Source organism: Equus asinus, chromosome 1, assembly GCF_041296235.1.
Source record: "Equus asinus isolate D_3611 breed Donkey chromosome 1, EquAss-T2T_v2, whole genome shotgun sequence".
Lineage (NCBI taxonomy): Eukaryota > Metazoa > Chordata > Mammalia > Perissodactyla > Equidae > Equus > Equus asinus.
Genome location: NC_091790.1, coordinates 112,257,571 through 112,281,145, shown reverse-complemented (window position 1 = coordinate 112,281,145; position 23,575 = coordinate 112,257,571). Strand labels below are relative to the sequence as shown.

Below are 23,575 nucleotides of genomic sequence, written 5' to 3'. Positions count from 1 at the left end.
TAATCCAGATTGAGAAATGTGATTTTCTGATCATTATGGACAGCATGATCAATGTTTATTATAGATAAAACTGTATCAAAAATATCTTAAAAGGCACTATTAGTTTATGTCAAGATGCTTGAGCTATCGTCATGATCGTCTTTGGTTACTTGCTCAGCATCTACCTAGCCAGGCACACGAAGAATGGAAGGAGGAGCGTCCCAGGCAGAAGGGACAGCATGCATAAAGGTCCTGAGGTAGGAAAGAATCTGGCTTACTTGAGGAGCTGAAAGAAGGCAGTGGGGCTGGAGGAGAGGGAATGAGGGGAGCAGGGGCATGAGATGATCTCAGAGGGGTCGGCAAGGGTCTATGCAATGACTGTTGGTCTTTCCCTGATTTTATTTCTCTGTTTTATTAGACATTGTTTGTTATTCCCTCAACACCCCTCACATGACTACACTCACCTGGTTCTCTTACAACCTTTGTCACCTTCTTTCCTTAGTCTCCTTCATGGAGTCATTGTCTCCCCACTGCTTGAATGTTGATGTTGTGTTGTGTTCCTCCTGGGTGCACGTTTCTTCTCACGCCCCATGCTGTCTCTGAGAATCAAGGCCACATTCACTCCTCCATGCTACTGACTCCCACATCTGAATCTCCCTTCAGGATCTCTCCCGCTTTGGCCTTAGGATGCACAGACTCTAACTGTCTGACAAAACTGAAGTCACCTTTCCCTTAACACCTGTTCCTTTTCTTACCTTACCCACCTTTTTTGAGGTAGGACCTCCATCCACCCAAAGCCAGATCTTTGGAAGCACTCTTATCCTCCCACCCCTACCCCAGCTCCTCATCTTCCACACCTAATCCATCACCAAGTTCTTTCAGTTTCAACTCCTAAATATACCTGAATATGTTCTTTCCACAATAGCATCCGACCTACTTCAAGAACGCCTCCTCTCTTCCTTTACCAAAATGCCTCCCACTGGCCTCTCTGCCTCCAGTCTTTCTCCCCTCCAATCTACCCATCAGAGAACAATCCAAATTATCTAAAAATGGGAGGCTGACCATGACTGTGACTCCCCTGCTAAGCACTGCTTTGTCATCCATTGGTTCCAGTCCAAGCTCCTTGACACAGCATAAAAGCCCCCGGCGACATCCCCTTTTTATAGTATATTCCAGTAGTCCTAGGCCACATGACGATCCTTGAACAAGCAGACGTTGGCACACTTCTCTGTTGGGCGGGCTGAGCTGAGAGGTCCTTTCCTCTGCTTCCTTGATCATTATACCTGCCACACCATATTTAAATCGCCCACACTCACCCTTCCAAACTGGGCTGCAGAGAACAGGTCATATTCACATCTGCCAACCCTAGAGCTCCGCGTTTGTTCCTTCACTCAATGAGTATTTAGCAAGTGTCCACTACCCCCCAGGGTTCTGCAAAAATGGCAGTGAACAAAACAAAGTCCTCATGGATCTCATATTCCAGTGAGGGGACTCTGGGAGATTGCCTCCATAATAGGCACTCGAGATCTAGTCGTCATAACGAAAAATTTTGAAAATCAGGCAAATGAAAGAGTCTTCTTAAACCACTGTCTAAGCACACCATTGGGAACATCGCTCTGACTCATTTTTCTTTAAATGACAAATATGGCAGTGACTAATGCAACGAGAGCAGCAGACTGGGCCGCTCTGACTGTGGATCCTGTGGTCTTTAGTAAATGACAATCCTCCTAACTGGTGGAAAACATTTTCCCTTATACATGGAGATTTAACCTCATATTCAAACAATCCTCTGGGGTAGGGAGCGCATGAGTAACATCCCATTTAATTAGATGTTAGGGAAAAGCTGTAGATTAAAGATTTTTAAATACATCTTAAGATACCTTCACATTCGTAAGCTATTTCCCTCACTTACAAACCCTGTCTTTTTTATATTAGAAGAGGAAAATTGACGTATTCCCTCTTTTCCTAAAATGTGCCTGTTAAATAACTTCTTAAACCACTTTTACTCATGGATAACGCAATGCATTAGTCACTATTTTCTACAAAAGGACTGAGGATGATGAAATTATTATAAGAAATGTATACAGTTTGAAATAACTGTGTTCTCCTCTTCACTTCCCCCATTTAAATTAGCTCTCTCTTTTAAACATCTTTCTAGATGTATAAATATCTGTATTTTTGCCTTTGCTGATGAACTTCCTCATGAATTTCCACGATCTTCAGAATGCAATGCCCCTTGACCTTCCGCAAACCTAAAAAGCTCTTCTACCTCTGAGGAGTGAATTTCAAGGATTGCTTATTTTGCTTATTTTTCGCTTAACTGCTTATTTCCCGAGCTCTTCACATCTCCATAAAGCTGCCTTGCAGGTGACTCAGCCCACACATGCCCACTCTCCCGACCTGCTGCAGAGCCGCCCCTCCCACCGTGGGAGGGACACGGCTCGCATCTGCCGTTTGGACAGATGTTCAAGCCACAAATCCGGCATCATCCTTGCTTCCCTCCCTCTCTTCTGACTCATACTCAGTCTATTTCTATCTCTTGTTGATTCTTCCTCCTACATGTCTCACTCTGCTGTCTTTGCCCCAGCCCTACTACCCTACCCCTGGCTCTAATCCTGGTGCTGACCATCATCATTTTCACCTGGACCACTGCTTTACGACCTGTCACTAGTTCATCCATATTCCCATGTCAATCCAGCAGATGGAGTGATTTTATTAAAATGTCAATCTGGGCACCGGCCTGGTGGCACAGTGGTTAAGTTTGTGCGCTCCACTTCAGTCCCTGGGGTTCACAGGTTCTGATCCCTGGCGCGGACCTACACCACTCATCAAGCCATGCTGTGGCAGCATCCCCCATACCAAATGGAGGAAGATGGGCACAGATGTTAGCTCAGGGCCACTCTTCCTCAGGCAAAAGAGAGGAAGATTGGCGACAGGTGTTAGCTCAAGGCCAATCTTCCTCACCACACACACACAAAAAAGTCAATCTGACCATGTTACTGTCTAATTGACAATAGTGAATGTCCTTTCATTGCCAAAAGGGCCAAGAACTAATCCCTCCATGTGGCCTCTGGGCCCTTCATGACCTGGCCCTGCCTACCTCTCAAGCATCATCTCTCATCACCCTCCTCACAGTCAAGCTGTATCCAAATGTGCAGATTTCCTTGACGCCACCATACTTTTAAACCCCTGTGTCTGTTTCCTTGGCTCACCGCATACCCCTTCTCCTTCTCGTGGAAGACGAGGTCTTCCCTGACTTGCTGAGCCAGGTTAGAAATCTATTTTCCTTGTTTCCCATAGGAGGAGGGACCATATCTGTTTTGTTCATTCCAGCATCCCTATCACCAAGCACAAGGTAGTCAGAATAAATATTTCTTAACTAAATTAGTGTGATTCTAACTGAAAACTCACTATTGAAAAGAAGTGAGAATGAACATAATTATTAGGAAACATAAGAAACTTTTTCTTTTCCTAAAGGCACAACTGCTCACATTTGATCTCTGGCAAATATCTGTAACATCCCGGAGTTTAAACCCTGAAGGTTAAGACTGTGGTCAGATTCGTACTTCATCAGACCTACAGTCCTGGCTGGTGTTGAGCTGCCCACGTTGACATCTGGGCTGACTCATTTTAATTTGACCGTTTGAGGTTAGCTTCCACAGCTGCTGTAACACTGTACTGTCAATCATTTGCCTTTTAAATCAGAGTTTAACTGATTTAGAGGAAGAAAACAACCACCTTCAGAAGACTTATTTTTCAATCTTTAGCAGAAAACAGCTAGCATTCTTCCCCATAGATGTCCACTTACAGCTCTCTCAGATTGTGTATATTCTTTACAAGAAGATAAAAACAGTGAGTGGGACTTGAAGCTATATACTCCTAAGTTTTTAACTTGTCCTCAGTAGATAAAACTTGAACGTATGGTCTTTGAAAATGAAAACTGAGTTTTCCCCAAACGCCGAAAACTAGGATAAACCATTTAAGCCTCACTCCATTCATTCTACAAATGTTCACCAGACGCTTCCGCCTTGCGAGGAGTACTGTGGTAGAATTATATTTTGATGTGTTTTATAATGTGCTTTGATCCTCTGCTTCTTGTTACCCTGTGACCTTTCAGACAACAGCTGGGCATTCTACTTGTGTGTGTCAGAGAAGGGTTTTTACGGAAGAACACAGGAGAAAAAAAAAAAATCCTAGGCTTTTAAGATTCAAATCCTAAACCCTGAAAGACTTGGGGCATAACATTTTTAAAAACCATGTAATCTGTTGGAATGTTTTTTCTACCACCAGGTTAGATAAAGAATCTATGCGAAGAGAAAAGAGGAGGAGCAGAGAAGACGGGAGAGGAATGAAGGGGAAGAAGAAGAGAAGGGAGGGAGGAGAGAAAGGGAGAGGAAAGAAGGGGAAGGGGCAGAGAGGAGGGGAAGGGCAAGCCAGAGAAAAGCAAAAGAATGAGGTGCTGCGAGATTCGCCATGCGGGGCCCTGTCCCAGGTCTCCCTGGACTCTTTCCAGCTGCAGAGAAAGTCGGAACCTCCCGAGAGATTTGGGCATCTAAGACTAAATGAGAACCCATCCCATCTTTCCTTGGTATGTGAAAAGCAACAAGGCACCAGAGTTTTCCTGTGCTCATCATTGCATCAGCTAAGATCTAATGAGGAAAACAGAAACAACTCTGTTTATAACGGAGGAAATTTAATTGTGACAAGGAGTTGGCAACATAGGTGGTAGAGAAACTGAGAAGCCAGATGGGATAATGACACAATCCGGAGATTAGCAGCAGCAGGAAGCCACTCTCCCCCCCCACCCCCCCACGCTGGAAGGACAATAGGAAGAGATGGTGTTACTGGAGCCCAGGGGCCAAGGTCACTGGAGGGAGCTGGAACCGCAGCAGGCCCGACTAGAGGGAGTAGATCACAAAGGAAATTCAGCTGATGAGGATGATGGAAAGAAAGGTGGAGGAAAACCCTGGCCTCTCCCTTCTTCTGACCCTCCAATTGCTCACAAATTCCTCACAAGCACCAAACCCAGCTGGAATCTTGCTGACGTGAGTCAGCCACTCTGTGGCAGAGTGAGGGAAGGGTGAGGCTGGGGTCTGAGGGCAAATGCACCTAGGTGTGAGAGCAGGGAAATGTCTGCGGGGGATGTCTAGGACTAGGGACCTAAGACAATATCATAGAGTCCCCTTGCCCCAGGATGACCGACAGCGGGCCAGAGCAAGGCACATATGACAAGGTAGCCTGAAGAGTTGAAGGGGCCTTGGAGCTGGGACAAGGAGGACATATTAGGGATCCACCTGGACAGGAAGCCAAAATTCAAATGGGCCCACAGATGTCTCAGTGGATTCAGGCTGGACAGAAGACAGCACCGAGAAGACCAGACTTGACTCCACCATAATGAGTTGACCACATGTAACTGCCCCCACCCAACTCTTACACCACACTTAGATGACACTTCAAGGAAGGGAAGAGGCGACCATCTAGCAGAACGGAGGCTGAATCTCAATTCACTCTTAGTTAAAGAAAGGAAAGAGCCTAGACTAATGAACAGACACAGGCCTTCATCTAAAAGATCCCACTGAATGTTTGAAGGGGACGGACACATACCACGATGTCAATAATGCAGAGAGACACCGAGAGAAACAGGTCATGTTAAAGGATGCAGTGGGGCTGGAGACGCACATAGGGGAGTTCTGGTACTTGCCTATAAGGCAGGGCTTCTCAGAGAAGGCCTCAAAGAGAGGCGATATTTGATGAGCTTGAGGGATGAGTGGGGATTTAGCAAGCAGGTGGGGGAAGACCCTCACCTCTGTTGTCTTCTTCTGTCCCTCCTAATGCTCTGATTTTCAAGAGAAGCGAGTACATTCCTTATCTGACTACATTCCCTTAAAGTCTTTCAGAAACGTGGCAAATCTCTCAGGGTTTACCTTCCTTTTCACTAGTAAATGGGGCAGGTGTGACCTGAGTTTCAACTCTGATGAGTAGCATCAGCAGCTTGCAGGAAATGAGTTCCTTAAAATGTATCCTTTCATAGACTTGAAGAGGCCATTTCTAGACTTTAGGTTTTGAACTGAAGACTTAGATCTCAAGGCACTCAAATAGTCTTTAGAATGTGCACTCCACAAGGAAAATATACTTAAGCCATCTAAAATATATTACCTCCTTATTGACCAAACTTCTGTAATGAAACGTATTTCAGATCTATCATGTCAAGACTTTCCTCAAAATACTGTATTTTGCCATTTTTTAAACAGAGAAACAAGACCATTGATTTACAAATAACCTCATCTATCATTATTCCAGAAACAATATTCCTAAACTTGCCTTTTATAATCTAATAATTTAAGAAATAAAAATAATTGTTGTTCTCTCCATTGTTTACAAATGGAAAACGACTATATAACAGGAAACAAGAAGAGTCATTGGACCGTTTTAAATATCTTTTTTACCTCATCAGAGATGTCTGTTCCAGAGAGGTCTATTGATAGCAAGGAAAAGATGTTTACAATATATGCAATTCCTATGTCAGTCAAATGTGTACAATTTCGTAGGCTCAAGTAGTGTAAATTAGGGCAGCTGAAAGAAAAGAGCATGAAGAATTAATTTTATCTTGTAATCATACTGCCAGTAGCAATTTCTTCATATAAAAACTATCTGGGGAGAGCTAGACCTGATGACCTAGTGGTTAAAGTTTGGCGCACTCCACTTCAGCGTCCCCAAGTTTGGTTCCCCAGGCACGGAACCACACCACTCATCTGTCAGTAGCCATGCTGTGGCAGTGACTCACATAGAAGAACTAGAAGGATCTACAACTATGTACTGGGGCTTTGGGAAGGGAAAAAAGGGAGAGAGAGGAAGATTGGCAACAGATATTAGCTCAGGGCGAACCCTCCCCAGCAAAAAACAAACAAACAAACAACAACAGCAAAAATATCTGGGGAAAGCAATGGTGTTTAAGCAAGGATTTTCCTTTTCTTGACATAAAAGTAAGCTTAAAAGTAGAAAATAAATTGGCATTACAAAGTTGGATGAAAGGGAAGTGTGTTATTATATAAGACATTCTGTGATTTCATTTCATACTGTGATTTCTAATAAGAAAAACATATCACATGCATACAAAATACTATTATGTAAGTACCTAGACGACTGAGTACTAAAGTACAAGGTTAATGTTCTCACTTATCCCTTACAAGTTTGCTACCGGAATTGGGCTTGAATCCTTAGTGTACACGAGAACTCTGACAAGTCAGGAGGATTAAGAATAAACCCACCAGCTAGAACAGCCCTTGGGAAATGCTGGAGTAAAGGTTTACATAGAGATAATATCCTTGAAAAGTACAGAGAAGTCACCCATATCTCGACATTCATAACTTTGTGAGTGACTCCATCTCAAACTTTCTCTACAGTGAAATTAATAAGAAACATCTCAGATTTAATCAAATGGTTAGTTCAATCTGTGATTCCAATGTCTTTTATTTGGTTTCACAGGGTATTGGACCAGTGTCTGGTCCAAAACATTCCTGATGTTTTCCAAATGGCTTTGGATCAGACCAAAAGGTCTATCTCTGATCTCTTCCATTAGCAATTGTACAATTACTAATGATATGGTGTAAAATATTATCATTTTATCATACCGTTCTGCTAGTTTCACCATGGAGGCATCACCCAAGTGGACACAGTTATTTAAATTTAGCTCTCTTATCCTTATGCTCACAGGGCCGTCAAGAAATTGCCTTAGTCCTACATCACCAATTCTGTAGGAAAGAGCAAGAAAACTTTACATATGATTTTATATATAAATACATTGAATATTATTAAAACAATATTATACCCAATACAAAATAATACACCCAATACATTCCAAAATAGCAAGGCAATATCTATATACTAGTGTTTTCTCAACACTTTAAAACCAAATTTGATTATATAGCTTTTAGTGTAATAGAAAAAGTATAAATGATAGTAAGGGGAGAAGTATTAATAAAAGTGTTATTCCTTCCTGAAATTTTTATTGAGCTACAAAGACCCCAAAGATCCAAACCAATTTCGAGAAAAAAGAACAAAGCTGGAGACATCATGCTTTCTGGTTTCAAACTACATGATGAAGCTATAGTAGTCAAAACAGAATGGTATTGGCATAAATATAGACACATAGATCAATGGAACAGAATAGACAGCCCAGAAATCAACCCACACATATACGGTCAATTAATTTTTGACAAAGGAGCCAAGAATGTACAGTGGGGATAGGACAATCTCTTCAACAAATGGTGTTGGGAAAACTGGACAGCCACATGCAAAAGAATGAAACTGGAGCACTAACTTACACCATGCACAAAAAGTAACTCAAATGGATTAAAGACTTGAATTTAAGATCTGAAATCATAAACTCCTAGAAAAAAACCTAGGTAGTAAGCTCCTTCACATTGATCTTGGCAATGATTTTTTGGATCTGACACCAAAAGCAAAGGCAATATAAGCAAAAATAAACAAGTGGGACTATATCAAACTAAAAGCTTCTGCATAGCAAAGGAAACCATCAACAAAATGGAAAGGCAACCTATTAAATGGGAGAAAATATTTGCAAACCATGTATCTGTTAAGGGTTAATATCTAAAATATATAAAGAACTCATACAACTCAACAGCAAAAATAACAAACAATCCAATTAAAAATAGGCACAGGATCTGAACAGATATTTTTCCAAAGAACATACACATGGCCAAGAGGCACATGAAAAGATGCTCAACATCACTAATCATCAGGGAAATTCAAATCAAAACCACAATGAGATATCACCTCACACCAGTTAGAATAGCTATTATCAAAAAGCTATGAGATAACAAATGCTGGCAAGGATGTGGAGAGAAGGGAGTCCTCGTGCTCTGTTGGTGGGAATGTAAACTGGAGCAGCTACTACGAAAAACAGTAGGGAGGTTCCTCAAAAGAGTCAAACAACTACCACATGATCCAGCAATTCCACTTATGGGTATTTATTCAAAGAAAACGAAAACACTAACTCAAAAAGATATATGCACCCCCATGTTTATTGCAGCACTATTTACAATAGCCAAGATATGGAAGCAACCTAAGTGTCCATGGATGGAAAAATGGATAACGAAAATGTGGTATATAAATACCTTGGGGACATTGTGCTAAGTGAAATGTGTCAGACAAAGACAAACACCAAAAGACCTCACTTAAACGTGAAATCTAAAACAACCCGCAAGTTCATCGATGCAGAGAACAGACTGGTAGTTGCTACATGGCAAGGGGGTGGGGGTTGGGCGGAATAGGTGAAGGAAGTCAAAAGGCACAAACTTCCAGTTATAAAATAAATAAGTTCGTGGGGATATAATGTACAGCATGGCAACTATAGTTAGTAAAACAGGCATGCCTCACACACATATGTGAGCATGTGTGTGTATATGTGTGTGTATATATGTATATAAATTTACATTATAATCCAAGAGTCATCGAAAGTCAGTAGAAAAGGATTATTCAGATAATGATCCAAGTTAATTGGTTAATGCAGTTAGTCCCACACCAGGCTGTGCCTCAAAAGCATCCATGTTGTTTTTTAAAAAATACACGAGCTGGGTTTCCATGCCGAAACATTCAGATTCAATAGCTCTGGGGTGGGGCTTGGGCATATGTCGTTTTATTCAGCTCCTTGGGTGATTCTGATGTCCTGAATTTTTAGTTTTAAATCATATGTGTATTTTTAACTTACCTTTTTGTTACTGATTCCTAATTTAATTGCCTTGCAGTGAGAGAATGTAATTTAAGAGAATATGATATAACACCAATAGTTTGAAAGTTGTGAGAACTTGCTTTAAAATTTCATAGACAGTCCATTTTTAAAAGATTAATGTGTGGTTGAGAAAAATTTATATTCTTTGAGCCAGCCCTGATGGCCTAGTGGTTCAAGTTTGGCACACTCCACTTTGGTGGCCCGGATTCAGCTCCCCAGCACAGAACCAGACCACTCATCTGTCAGTAGCCATGCTGTGGCAGCAGCTTACATAGAAGAAGTAGAAGGACCTGCACCTAGAATACACAACTATGTCCTGGGGCTTTGGGGAGGGAAAAAAAAAAAAGAGGAAGATTGGCAACAGATGTTAGCTCTGGGCAAATCTTTAAAAAAAAAGAAAAGAAAAAGGTATATCGTTTGACTCTCAAACTTACTGTCTTATAGATGAATTTTACAAATCTAATCTGATACTCTGATATTAAACCTTCTCTATCTTTTCACCCTATTTTATAGTCTCATACTTTTCATCTTTTTTTAACTCTGCTGTCATTTCTTCAGTTATCTTCCAGCTCTGTACTTCTCTCTTCAGTGAGTTCTAATCTGCTGATTAGCAATCCATTGAGTTTCTTTATTTCGATAACTATATTATATTTTTTATTTCTAAAAATTAGTTTTTTTCAAATAAATCTACTTTTTTTTTTTTTGAGGAAAATTAGCCCTGAGCTAACTACTGCCAATCCTCCTCTTTTTGCTGGGGAAGACTGGCCCTGAGCTAACATCCATGCCCATCTTCCTCTACTTTATACACGGGACACCTACCACAGCATGGCTTTTGCCAAGCAGTACCATGTCTGCTCCTGGGATCTGAACTGGCAAACCCTGGGCCGCCGAGAAGCAGAATGTGCAAACTTAACCACTGTGACACCGGGCTGGCCCCAATCTACTTGTTTTTATCATAGTTTGTTGCCTGCTCATATTTCTCATTCCATTATTTATTTTTTCAAACATCTCATACATAGTTACTTAATATTCTAAATCTGATCATTCTGATATCTGAATTATTTGAGAGTCAAATTTATTTTGCTGTCTCTGGTGACTCTTTCTCATGGGGACTCACATCTTTGTCCCTCTGACAGTTGTTAATGGTGAGCACCTATTTATTTGATCTTAATCCCTGGGAAGCTGGAGGCCTAAATAGAAGATGCTTCCCTCCAGAGAAGCTTTGAGCTAACTTCTTCCAGGAGGCTGGCTGCTACCTACCGGAGACCAGCTTGTCCTCTTTGAGGAGGTCCAGACCCTGTAGAAGTGTCAGGTTCCGCTTTCCTGTCTTGAGTCTTGCTGGGATCTGATTCTCTCAATGGCAATGCTGAAGTGAACATTGATGCTCAGAGCCTTTCTCCTTTTACAAACTTTTGCTTGCTAGCCACAGTTCATCTCAGAGAGTCGGTCCACTGAGAGCATGGATATTGGATACTTCTCTTACTCTCTGTGGACTCAGGAAGGGATTGAAAGTACGTTTCATCAGGAGCTAAATTGTTTGTGGCAAGGAATGCTTTGAAGTGTTTTGTCAATTATACTGCTGGAAGCAGGAAACCTCTATTTATTTTAAAATTAGTTAACCTGCAGAAGCCTGAGTGAAATATAAGAATTAAATTTAATTTTATTTCACATATTAATACAGATAGGATTAGCTGTGTTATACATATACACACACGTATATATATATATATACACACACACACACACACACACACACACACATACACACTGTCTGTGTGTATGCCTGTTCTGTATCACTATGTAACAAATTATCCCAAATGTTGTGGCTTAAATGACAAATACTTATAATGTCCCAGTTTCTGGGTCTCAGGAATTTGGGAGTGGACTGTCTAGCCCAAAGTCTCTCTGAGCTTGCAGTCGAGAGGCCGGCGGGGGCTTTAGCCATCTGAGGGTTCGACTGACGCTGAAGGTCTGCTTTCAAGCTCATTCACATGGCTGTTCGCAGGAGGCCTCATTTCCCAATCAGGCTTTTCCCATTTCAAATCCTATGTCCTCCCCCACCCCCCCCCCCCCGACCCCAACCCATGGTGCCTCCTCATTTTAATAATAAAGAACATGGGTTAAGATTTTGTGAAAGTTAGCTCTCTACTCTGACTTGTATTTTCACAAAAATCAGCCAACTTCACCGTGGATCAAATGCTGTTTTGTTAGCATCTGACCCTATAAGATGATAAGAAGCCTACACAATACACAAGCAAGAGGCTGAGATATCCATTGGGGAAGACGTTTCAGTAAGAATTTGATCCTTGACCCCCTGAGAATAGCAGGATAGAAGCCCAATAGTGGTCCAGCTGAAAAAAGGGTTTCAGTGAGAACTCACCCGCTACCCACCTTTTAGCAAATCCACACAGAGGGAAAAATCTAACCAGTACCCAGGGGGGACGCCCGTCAGTAAGATCAGTTCCTCAGAAGCAAGTCAGAAAGTCCGTTTGGAAGAAGGAAGACCTGTCAAGTGAGCGAGCTGTGAGAATCCTCGGGGGAGAGGGAGCCCATAGTGCTCCTGTGAGTCCTTTAATCTCACAAGGGCCTCGAGGCCACATGTCCTGCGCTTTCTCTGACAGTCTCTCTGCACCTCGTACAGCCAGTCTGGGTTGGGCGTCCCTCCTTTGTGCTACCACAGAACTCTGCCGTTTCCCCCACGTTAACACTTAACTCCTGACTTTCACGTTTACTCCACTAACCGGTGAGTTCCTTGAGGAGAGGGCCTGGCACATCCTAGACGATCAGTGTGGTCTGAAGATTTGACTGAATGATTCATTACCTTACACAGTTCGCCAGATTCAGTACGGTCAGCTGCTTCAAAGGTGAAAGCGACCTGAGGCTCCCGTCTGTTATTCCCTTGCAGTCCGCCATGTAAATGTGACTAATATTTGGGTAATTCTTGTCTATAAATTTGAAGCATGCGTCAGTAATCCTTTTATTTCCTGCTTAAAAAAAAAAAAAGAAAAAGAAAGGACAAGTGTTTTATTTGTGATCCCACAAGAGTAAAAGTAAAACTTAACGCTGAACCACATTTTTTACATCACAGACCTTCAAATCGGATCTTTCTGAGGTTACAGGAAGAAAGAGCTTTGAAAGCACAATCGGAGATGTGTGGCGCACCCATGAAAACTATCGATGAGAGACGAGGGCATCTTTCAACTAAAGCCTTTAGAAGGAGGAAAGATCATTAAATTAACTGCCGTGAGTTGAACAAGCTTAGCAAAGCAGTGAAGTCATTTTTTTCTCTCAATATTTTCAGAAACAGACACATTAACTTTTAAATTTTCCTAATTCCAAAGAATGGAACCTCTTTCAATATATTTTGGTACACTCACATTTGAGTAATGCACAGGAATCAGAATTAAAACATGTTATAAAAGCATGGGAAAACATGAGAAAATGGAATGCTGAAAAAAAATCACTACATTCAGAAGCTTGACGTGTTGAACTAAACTTCAAGTTTATGCTTAGGCTACGATATCATGCAACGGACTCATCCTAACTGTGAAACAAAGTTCCTTAGGGTATTTCAGGATTCAAACGTTCAAGTGTGTGTGTGTGTAAACTTTTAAATGATTTTCTTACTATAAAAAAACAGCTATAATGAAAAGCTCGTTGATATTTTTCAATAATTCAAGCCACTGGAAAACGTGCCCATCTAATGGGACTGAGAAGAAAAGGTTCTTTCCCACTACCTACTTTTATGCAGTTGTCCGTCAGAGTTGGCATGTCATTCACGGTCAGATGCATTATTCCAGTGCAGCTGTTTGCAACATTCCTGAAGCCTTGGACTGAAATCTGAATTGTACAAAGTAGATGAAAATGACGGGAGAACCCATTAGCATGACATCTAATAGAACCCTAACGTAGTAATATCCAAAGGTATGTCCGGATTTTGCCACTGTCTTTTAAAATTGAAACTATAAAATATAACAAGGAGGGGAAGAATCTAGTCTTGATTTCTTTCTTTCTTATTTAACTTTTTATATGTATAGATGGTGAAATGATCACCACAATGAAGTCTAGTTAATTTATTATTTAGTTTTTTATTGAGGGAAAATTCACACAACATAAAATTAATCACTTAAGCCATTTGACTGTTCGTAATTTTGTGCAACCCCAAGCTTTATCTAGTTCCAAAAGATTTTTATCCCCTTGAAAGGAAACCCTGTACCTATTAAGCAGTTGTCCCCCATACTCACCTTCTCCCAGCCCCTGGCAATCAGTAATCTGCGTTCTGTCTCTAAGGATTTACCTATTCTAAATATTTCATGTAAGAGGAATTATACAACATGTGGTCTTTTGTGTCTAGCTTCTTTCACTTAGCATGTTTGTTTGAGATTCATCCACGGTGTAGCATGAATCAGTACTTTATCCATTTTTATGGCTAAATAATATTCTCTTGTGTGAATGTATTAGATCTTGTTTATATATTCATCCATTGATTGATATTTGAGTTGTTTCCATCTTTTGGATATTTTGAATAATGCTGCTATGAATAGGCGTGTACATCTATTTGTTTGAGTACCAGTTTTCAATTCTTTGGGGTATCTATCTAGGAATGGAATTTCTGGGTCATATGATAATTCTATCTTTAACTCTTTAAGAAACCACCAAAATGTTTTCTACACTGGCTGCACCATTTTACATTCCCACCAGCAATCTATGAAGGCTCTGATTTCTCCACATCTTTGCCAACACTTATTTTACATATTTCCCTCTTTGAAAAAAATTTCCTAGTGAATTTGAAGTGGTACCTCATTATGATTTTGAGGTGCACCTACTGACTAATGATATTGAGCATCTTTTCATATACTTATCAGTCATTTGTACATCTTCTTTGAGGAAATGTCTATTCAAGTCCTTTGCCTATTTTTTAACTGGGTTATTTATCTTTTGTTGTTGAGTTGTAAGTGTTCCTTATATATTCTGAATACTAGATCCTTAGGTATATGATTTGCAAATACTTTTTCCCATTCTTTAGGTGCTCTTTTTACTTTTTTAATAATATCCTTTGATGCACAAGCTTTTAATTTTGATGAAGTCCAACTTACCTATTTTTTCTTTTTCTGCTCATGCTTTTGGTGTCGTATCTAAGAATCCATTGTCAAATGCAAGGTCATGAAGATTTACCCTCAGTGTTTTCTTCTAAATTGTATCATTTAAGCTCCTATATTTAGGTCATTCGCCCGTTTTAAGTTAATTTTTTAAATGGCGTGAGGTAGAGGTTCCACTTCAATTTTGGTGCAGATATCCAGTTGCCCAGCACCAGTTGTTGAAGAGAGTATTCTTTCCCCCATTGAATGCTCTTGCCATTATTGTCAAAAATCAATTGGCCCTAAAAAGTATAGGTTTATTTCTGGACTCTCAACTCTATTTGATTGATCTATATGTCTATCCTTATGCCAGTACCACACTGTTTTGATTACTGTAGCTTTGTAGCACTGATTTCTTTCTTTCAACTGTCATTATCCCCATTAATGGAAGCAGCAATTGTGGAGAATGTTCAAAATAATGACTGATCGAAAGATCAAATACATTTGCCTATGGTGAATTACCTTAAAATGACTTATTCTTTAGGCTCCATTTCCAGTAACAAATGGACTCGGGTGGAAAAACAGATGATGCTCAGATTCAGTAATGGGAAACTGAGACTCCGCCCAGGAACAGACAGCAGAGGGAACTCTCCCCCAGAGTGATCTCCGCAACAGCCTAACACGGAGAATGAGGAACGGCAGCTACAGAGGATCTCTCGGGAGACCCTGGAGACTTCTTATTTCACTAATGGTGACTTCTGAGGTTCTGTCATTAGAGCCTCCACTTATTTGAAAAGGACTAGCCAAAAGTTAGGGAACTGAGAGCAACATCCTCAAAACAACAGGAGCCCATCTCAAATGTCACGTCCTCAGTGTCCCTGACCCTTAGATTAGGCCAAGTTCTTGTTATACACCTCCAGCACCATGTAAGTGTAAGTATCGTAAATATAATGAAATTGATCTTATGATTAATTATTGAACTAACTTTCCTGTACCCCAGGTCCCAGCAGGGTGCCTATAACATGAGCTGAGCAGATATTCAAGTAATGTTATTACATGAATAAACAGAAGAATGTAAGGGTAAATTATGAGAACCACATGTATTGGGTAGATTCTACTGCCCAGCAGATACTGACGATGTGAGCACCCGGTCAAAGGCCAGGAGAAGCCCTTGAAAGCAGGAGCTGAGCAGGCAAGCTTGAGTCACTGCAGAAGCCAACCCCTTGGATGGAAGTATGTTTGGTGCTACGATCTGAATGTCTGTGTGCCCCTCAAATCTATATCCTAAACCCCCAACGTGATGGTATTAGGAGGTGGATTGTCTGGGAGGTAATTAGGTCATGAAGTGGAGCCTAATCAAGGAGGCCCCAGAGAGATCTCTTGCCCTTTCCACCATGTGAGGTTACAGCAAGAAGGCACTGTGGTGAACCAGGGAGCAGACACTCCCCAGACACTGAATCTGCTGGCGCCATGGTCTTGGACTTCCCAGCCTCTAGAAATGTGAGATATAAATGTCTGTTGTTTACAAGCTACTCAGTCTGTGATATTTTGGACCAAGACACTTGGATAATTTTTCTAAAGAGCTTTTGGGAAATACATTTCTAAAGCCTGAACAAGTATCTATTTTGGCCCAGGAATTTCTTTGACAAAATTATCCTAGGGAAATAGAGTTCAACACAGAGATTTGTATAGAAGAATGTTCCTTTCAAAATTACATAATGTTGACAAACTGACACCAAACTAAAATTCCAACAATTAGAAATGGGTTAACTAAACTATGGTGATTCCTATGATGGAATATAATACAGTTATTACAAATAATTTTAGGAGAACAACTGAGACCATGCTATAGTTTAAAAGAAAAAGTTGGTCATATAAAGCCTTGTTCAAAGTGTGGTCTGTAGACCAGCAACATCGGCACTACCTGGGAGCCCACTAGAGATGCTGACTCTCAACCCACCACCTACAGGCTCAGAGGCTGCACTTGAACAAGATTCCCAGGCGATTCGCACACACGTTATAGTTTAAGAAGTGCTAATCCAGAGGAAACAAGTGAACAAAGAATGGAAAGTGTATCAGTCAGGGTTCTCCAGAGAAACAGAACCAACAGGATATAGAGAGAGAGAGAGATTTATTTCAAGGAATCGACTCATGTGATTGTGAGGCTGGCAAGTCCAAAAGCTGTAGAGCAGACTGGCAGGCTGGAAATTCGAGGCAGAGTTGGTGTTGCAGTCTTTTGTGTCTGAAATGTGCAGGCTGGAACTCAGGCAGGGTTTCTATGTCACAGTATTGACGCAGAATTGTTTCCTCTTTGGGGAACCTCACTTTTGGTTCCTAAAGCCTTCAACTTATTACATGAAGCCCACCCACATTATGGAGGGTAGTCTGCTTTACTCAAAGCCTACTGATTTCAGTGTTTATCGTATCTGAAAACATACCTTTACAGCAACATCTAGACAGGTGTTTGACAAACAACTGAGCATCATATCCTAGTCAAGTTGACACATAAAATTAACCATCATAGTAGGAAATACACCAAAATATTAACAGTGATCATCTGTGAAGACTCGATAATTTCTGCGTTTTTCAAACTTTCTACAATAATGATGTATAATCAGAAAAAGAGAAACAGAAAAAGGCGTCTTTTGCGAAAAGGCAGCATAAGGAAGTCCTTGGGCAGCTTTTGAATCATCTGCTATGGATCTCTCCTTGCTGGGAGCTACCAGCTACAGGTTGGAGGGACTCTGCATTTGGCTCTTTAACTACAGTGCCTTCCTCTTCCCTGTAGACATGAGTTGGACCCTCCTATTTAGAACTGTGCCTTTTCACCTTTGTCTTAAGACCTGGACAAATCAGCCTGGCTCACCAAGTTCTTGCCTGACCCTTAATATTGACCCCTGTGTGGTGCATTCTGGCAACCTAGAGCTTCTAAACCTAAGCAAGTTCCCCTAAGACAAAAGATCTAGATGTTTCTTTCACGTTGACAGTGCAGGAAGGAGTTCGTAGCAGTGGCATCTAGGCATTCGTCCACCTGGGGGTATAGTGCAGAATACCAGTCTCCCACAGGTGAAGCATAATGCCAGTCTATGACCCAGAGGCCTCAGTCCAATCTCCGCTTCAGAGCATTTGTGGATCTCCTAACATCCCACTAGGGCATCTACAGAAACATAGATCATGAATGCTCACCACACAATCAAAAACTAAAATTGGTAGTTTACCCAATGCCAGAGTATATGAATGCTATTCTTTACCTGCAAAGCTTACAGAACTGGACTGAGAAAAGCAGCTAGGTCAAGGTGTGGGAGGCAGGCCTCCTCACACACTGCTAGCTGGGAGTGGACGCTGTGACATCTTGTCTGGAATGCAAACAGGCAATAGCCATCAAATGCTTAAAAAATGTTTACTCTTTCGCCCAGTAATTCCTCACTAGAAATCTATCATCATCATTACCAACAGATATTGAGCATCTTCTATATGACAAGCATTGTTCTAAGGGCTCTTCATGTATAATGTCTCATTACATCCCCACAATATATTTTTTTCATAAGGAAATAAAGATTCATGTAGAAGATATTTTATTGTACGATTTATTACAATAAAAGAGGATTGGAAACTAAGATGTCTCTTAAAATTAGGACTTCAAACTATATTTAGTGACATAGAAAAATGCTCACAATGTAATATTGTGTAAAAACCAGGATTTGAAATTGACTATATATATTATTATGATCTTGATTGTGTTTTTAAGAGTATGTGTACCACGTACAAATAGACAAAAAAACTAGAAAGATGTATTTCAAAACATTGCTTATTATCTTCAAATGCTAGGATTAGGCAATGACTTTTATTTTCTTTTATATAACTTTGTGTTTTAAAAATTTTATTTAATGAACATATAATTCTTTTGTAATCAGAAAAAAAGTTAATAAAAAAGGAAAGAAGGCTTCCAGTGACATACCCAGAGAAATTTAACATATGCTGGGAGTGGGCATCTACTGACGCCTTCTGCTTCAGGACATTGTCCTTATAACTTATTGGAAAGCCAAGCCGCTGGGTGATACCTGGCCTAAAAGTATTCTGTGTCCTCTCAGTTAATTTCAAAGACTTCCTGGGAAAGCTCAGAACAACGTTTGTGGAATCCTTCTTCCCCTACTCATTGGTCATGGACTGGAAGAAAAAGTTGTCACCCAGAACACCCAGAATGTTCTATAAGACACCAAGATGAGCTCAAGGAGCCTAGGAGGATTTATAATAGCTGCTGTTTGAGTGATACTTATCGTGTGCCGGATGCTCCTTTGGGCAATTTTCATATACTAGGCTGTACACTCTCACAGCCACTTATTGGGTAGGTGTATTATTGTCTCCATTTTCACAGATGAGAAAAATGAGGCCCAGAGCAGTTAAGTAACGTGTCCAAGGTCATCTGGCTCATAAATAGTGGAGCCAGGATACGAATCCAGGGAGTCTGGTTCCAGAGCCTGTGCTCTGAGTCATTAAACTACACCGTCTCTAAGAAGATCAGCTTGCAATACGGCACTCAGAAAGGAAGCAAAAGACCTTTCACCCCAGGCCTCGAGAGGGAGACCCGCCACCTTGATCCTTCACTTTTTGATCCAGATCCTAAGGCTACTGTATTGGTCAGGGTTCTCCAGAGAAACAGAATCAATGGAGATAGATGATAGATTGATCGACCGATTGATTATAAGAAATTGGCTCACACAATTATGGAGGCTAAAAAGTTCCAAGAGCTGCAGTTGGCAAGCTAGACACCTAGGAGAGCTGAGGGTGTCGTTCCAGTCTGAGTCCAAGCCTGAAGGCAAGAGAAGACCAATGTCCTGCCTTGAAGACAGTCAGGCAGAGGGAGTGAATTCTCCCTTACTCTGCCTTTTTGTTCTCTTCAGGCCTTCAACAGATTGGATGAGGCCCACCCACATTGGGGAGGACAATCTGATTTACTCAGTCTACCAATTCAAATGTTAATCTCATCCAGAAACACCATCACAGACAAACCTAGGATAATGTCTAACCAAATAGCTGGGCACCCCATGGCCATTCAAGTTGACACGTAAAATTAACCATCACAACTACCTTGGAGACTGTGGACAATGGTGTCTCCTAGGACTCGTGGTCGATGCTGTTTGCTCCGCCTGCATTGTCTTGGCTGATCATCCGAGCTTGCCTGGTCACATTTTTATCCAGATCACCATCTCTGAGACCCTCCACTCCATCTGGCACCAATAACTGCCTGAACCAGATATAACTGAAAAGAAAGCCTTCGGATCTTATTGTTGCCTTACATTGTCAAGTTAAAACAGAAACCCTCAAGCTCTGGAAGATCCAATCCCAAATATTTAATTAAGGAACTTGAGTTTCTTAAAGTTAAAGAACTAAATTGGTAGGGGAAACATTCCATTTTTTTTTTAATGCCTGTGTATGAGTATTATTTAACTTGTTTAGCTTTGTAAGAAATGGTGTTTTGCAACCCTGTTAGAGCTCTCACAGAGTGAATGTGACTATACCACGTTATGAAAAGTCTCAGCTCATAACTGACTCCTCCCATATAATGACTGCTACAAATGGCCGGAGCTGGGAACAGTAGGAGAAGAGGCAGGCTCTTCTAAGGAGCTTGGACTTCTCCTATAGACGGTGGTAGCCTGCAGGAGATGAGGAAACAGAGGCTCGGATCCCCTGATGGATTTTTCCCAGATTACAAATTGATAGAGCAAGAACACAGATGTTCAGGCTCTTAATCCAGTACCCCGATGAACACTCTTCAACAGTCACATTGACTTCAACTGTTCCATCCCAGCTTCCAGAGTTCTCCAAACCTAGCTGCTCCAGCCAGAAAGACGTCTCACTTCTCCAATACTCAGTGGACGTCTCTGCTCTTTGTCTGACCTTGTACCTCCCCCTGCCTCTTTCTCTTTTCATCTAATTAAGCCTTAACTATTCCTCAAGTTCCAGTGACTCCAGCCCCGCCCACTACTTTCCCTTACAAGTCTACAACTCTTTATTTTAGCACATAACTCTTTCCTATAATCTGTGCATGTCTTATTTCCCCCAAAGAGATGATCTTATACTCTTTTTTTAACTTCTTGCTGTGTTGGACGACTATTAGGGACTGAAGGAATTAACTATAGGAGTAAAATAAAATCTGAGAAATAGTGCAGAATTTGGCTACAGACAAGATTGAGAACAATTCCAAGTCGAAGGTAAAGCACAACCAAAGGCAAAGCAGTGGGAGCAAGGGCTTGGATGAAGTGGCAAGATCACCCTTGGGATGAATAAGAGAAGTTTAGTAGGTAAGGAGGGAGGGGAAGCTAATGGAAGACCCATAAGGCAAGAATGAGGTATTTGCATTGTACTGCCATGGATTCTTGAATAAATTTTCCATAAGTATTCCCAGAACAAAGTCCAGGGGAGACGAGCGAACGTTACAAATCTGGAGACCAGAGGAGGAGGGAAGAACGCTGGGCTTGGAGTCAGCCGAGCTGGATCTGAGTCTGCCTTGCCTCCTTCTCACTTGGAACAAAAAGCAACTCAACCTCTCTGATGCTTACTTTTCTCATCTGAAAAATAGGTATAATAGTACCTCTTTTAGGACATTCTTGAGAAAACAAAATGCGGTAATGTATATAAAAGCGGTTAGTTGGGACAATGTCTGGCATGTAGTGTTGGGTACCAGTTTTTCTGTTGCTGTTCTTCTGGGTAAATTGTGTTCCCACAGGAAACTATTCAAGGACTAGAGGCAGAGGGCCTTGAGACATCCTTCCAGTGCGCCCCCACATTGCAAATGTAAAGAAATGGTATTCAGAGAAGTGTGATTTAAGAATAGGCTCCTGGGAGGAGCCAGCCAAGTGGCGCAGTGGTTAAGTTCGCAAATTCTGCTTAGGTGGCCTGAGGTTCACCGGTTTGGATCCCGGGTGTGGACGTGGCACCGCTTGGCAAGCCATTCTGTGGTAGGCATCCCGCATATCAAAAAAAGTACAGGAAGATGGGCACAGATGTTGGCTCACAGCCAGTCTTCCTCAGCAAAAGAGAGGAGGATTGGCGGCGGATGTGAGCTCAGGGCTAATCTTCCTCAAAAGAAAAAAAAGACTAGGTTCCTTACCTACTCCTCACCGAGTGTCCCCAGTGCTGGACACAGTGTCAGCACAGACTGGGTGCTCCATAAGTGCCGGACGAATGAACGGATGGAACTTGAGCCTACACGGTCACTGGCAGAGCCAAGGCTAGGGGCCACCTCCCCCCATTCTGACACACACTGCCAGGCATGGGAACAGATGTTTTTTACCACACTTCTAAGTTCCTCCCCTTTATCTCAGACCCTAGTCCGTTACCCTAGCACTAGTATCTCTAATAATGGCTTCCCCTAAACAAACTAAAAACTTTTTCTGTCTTGGAAACATGTTCATGACAAGATTTCCTGAACAAAGGAAAAAATGACAGCAGTAATCAGCCACAGCTGAGGGATTCCTCGCAATGTAGCCAGAATTTGGTGTTATCAACCAATAAGATTGTCTCCAGGAAAGGGGGAACGGGGAGACCTCCGAGAAGAGCTTTTTCGTTTTGTCCTGCGATGAAACACTTCGTTCTCTACATAGTTTATTTTAGCATATCCAAAAAGATGCTTGGCTAATATTTTATGACTCAAACATTCCTGCCAGAATCTTTTAGGCCAACCAGCTATTAGTTGTCCTTTCTCTTCCCTGAAATAAGGGGGATATAAGCCTAAAATTAAAAGTTCCTCTCTAAGGGATAAAGCAAAATATTTCACCATGTTAAAATACCAGGGCTCGCCACAGCTGGCATCTCTGTGTTTTCTGTGTAGGATTCTTACAAGACTTGGTATCTGATCTCTCCTTGTTTAGCTGTAAGGTGATTTTGGCTTCAGTTTTGACACCAACTGGAGCCCTGCCACTCTGCTCTTTGCTGGTTAAGCTCCCACTGGTGAGGAAGCTGAGGAAATTGGCCGCACCAGTGGTGTTCCGATCTTAAGTCCCAGCAGCCAGCTACTGCTGCTGACGGGGGCAGAGGAGCTGCGGGGATCCCAGGAAAATGTCCTCCAGCTGCCTCTGGGTGGGTCTCAACCCATCAGCATGACAGGACAGAGCCATCTGTGAAGGAAATGAGTCGTCAGGGGGCCATATGAAACAAAGCCTGAAGTGCAGAGCACCAAGGACAAGCTCAGAGTCCTCCTTGCTGCTCCAAGGTGGTAAAAAGAAGGAAGGACTTGCCTCAGCGAGAAGAACGTCTTACCAAGCTCATCCTTTCCACGTCTTCTTTACAACATTGTCTCTGAATCGGTTAGCCCAGCAACACAGAAAGGGGATATATGTAGAGCCAGACCCACTATGACAGCTGGAAATATCCATCTGAGGTAGACACGGCCCCAGTTGTGTTCCTGTACCATTTCCAGCTGTTTCTCTCATGCTAATGGCGCTGTAACCAATGACTGATGGGTAATGGGATGAGTTTAGTCATATCCATATATCCTTCATGACCTCTTGCTGACCTCAAAGAAGCCTGGCGCAGCAAGCTGAATGAATTGTTGGAGAGAGAGACAGAGATTTCTCCCCCAACATCATGGAGCATTCTGTTTTATTGCATTCAAATGCGCCACAGCATCTTCCACAGCAACAATTCCCAGGGTCTGTGCTAAGAGGGCTTGACAGGCTTTCAAATATTGTGACCTCTGTGGTGACTGGGAGAGAGGCCTACTTACTATCGTTTTTGAGGTCCCGGCGATCTCTCTTCAGATCATCCT

At 41.7% G+C, this 23,575-nt stretch overlaps 1 protein-coding gene across 1 annotated transcript in view; it reads right to left on the bottom strand.

The window, feature by feature from the left end:
- FBXL13 (F-box and leucine rich repeat protein 13) overlaps positions 1 to 23,575 on the bottom strand; it is a 208,222-nt gene that overhangs the window by 42,546 nt on the left and 142,101 nt on the right. Inside the window, exons 13-17 of the mRNA XM_014850486.3 lie at positions 13,472 to 13,570; positions 12,821 to 12,938; positions 12,552 to 12,714; positions 7,611 to 7,730; positions 6,426 to 6,552 (exon numbers count right to left, since the gene is read on the bottom strand). Coding sequence (XP_014705972.1) covers positions 6,426 to 6,552; positions 7,611 to 7,730; positions 12,552 to 12,714; positions 12,821 to 12,938; positions 13,472 to 13,570 — 627 coding nt within the window. The remainder of the gene's footprint in view (positions 1 to 6,425; positions 6,553 to 7,610; positions 7,731 to 12,551; positions 12,715 to 12,820; positions 12,939 to 13,471; positions 13,571 to 23,575) is intronic.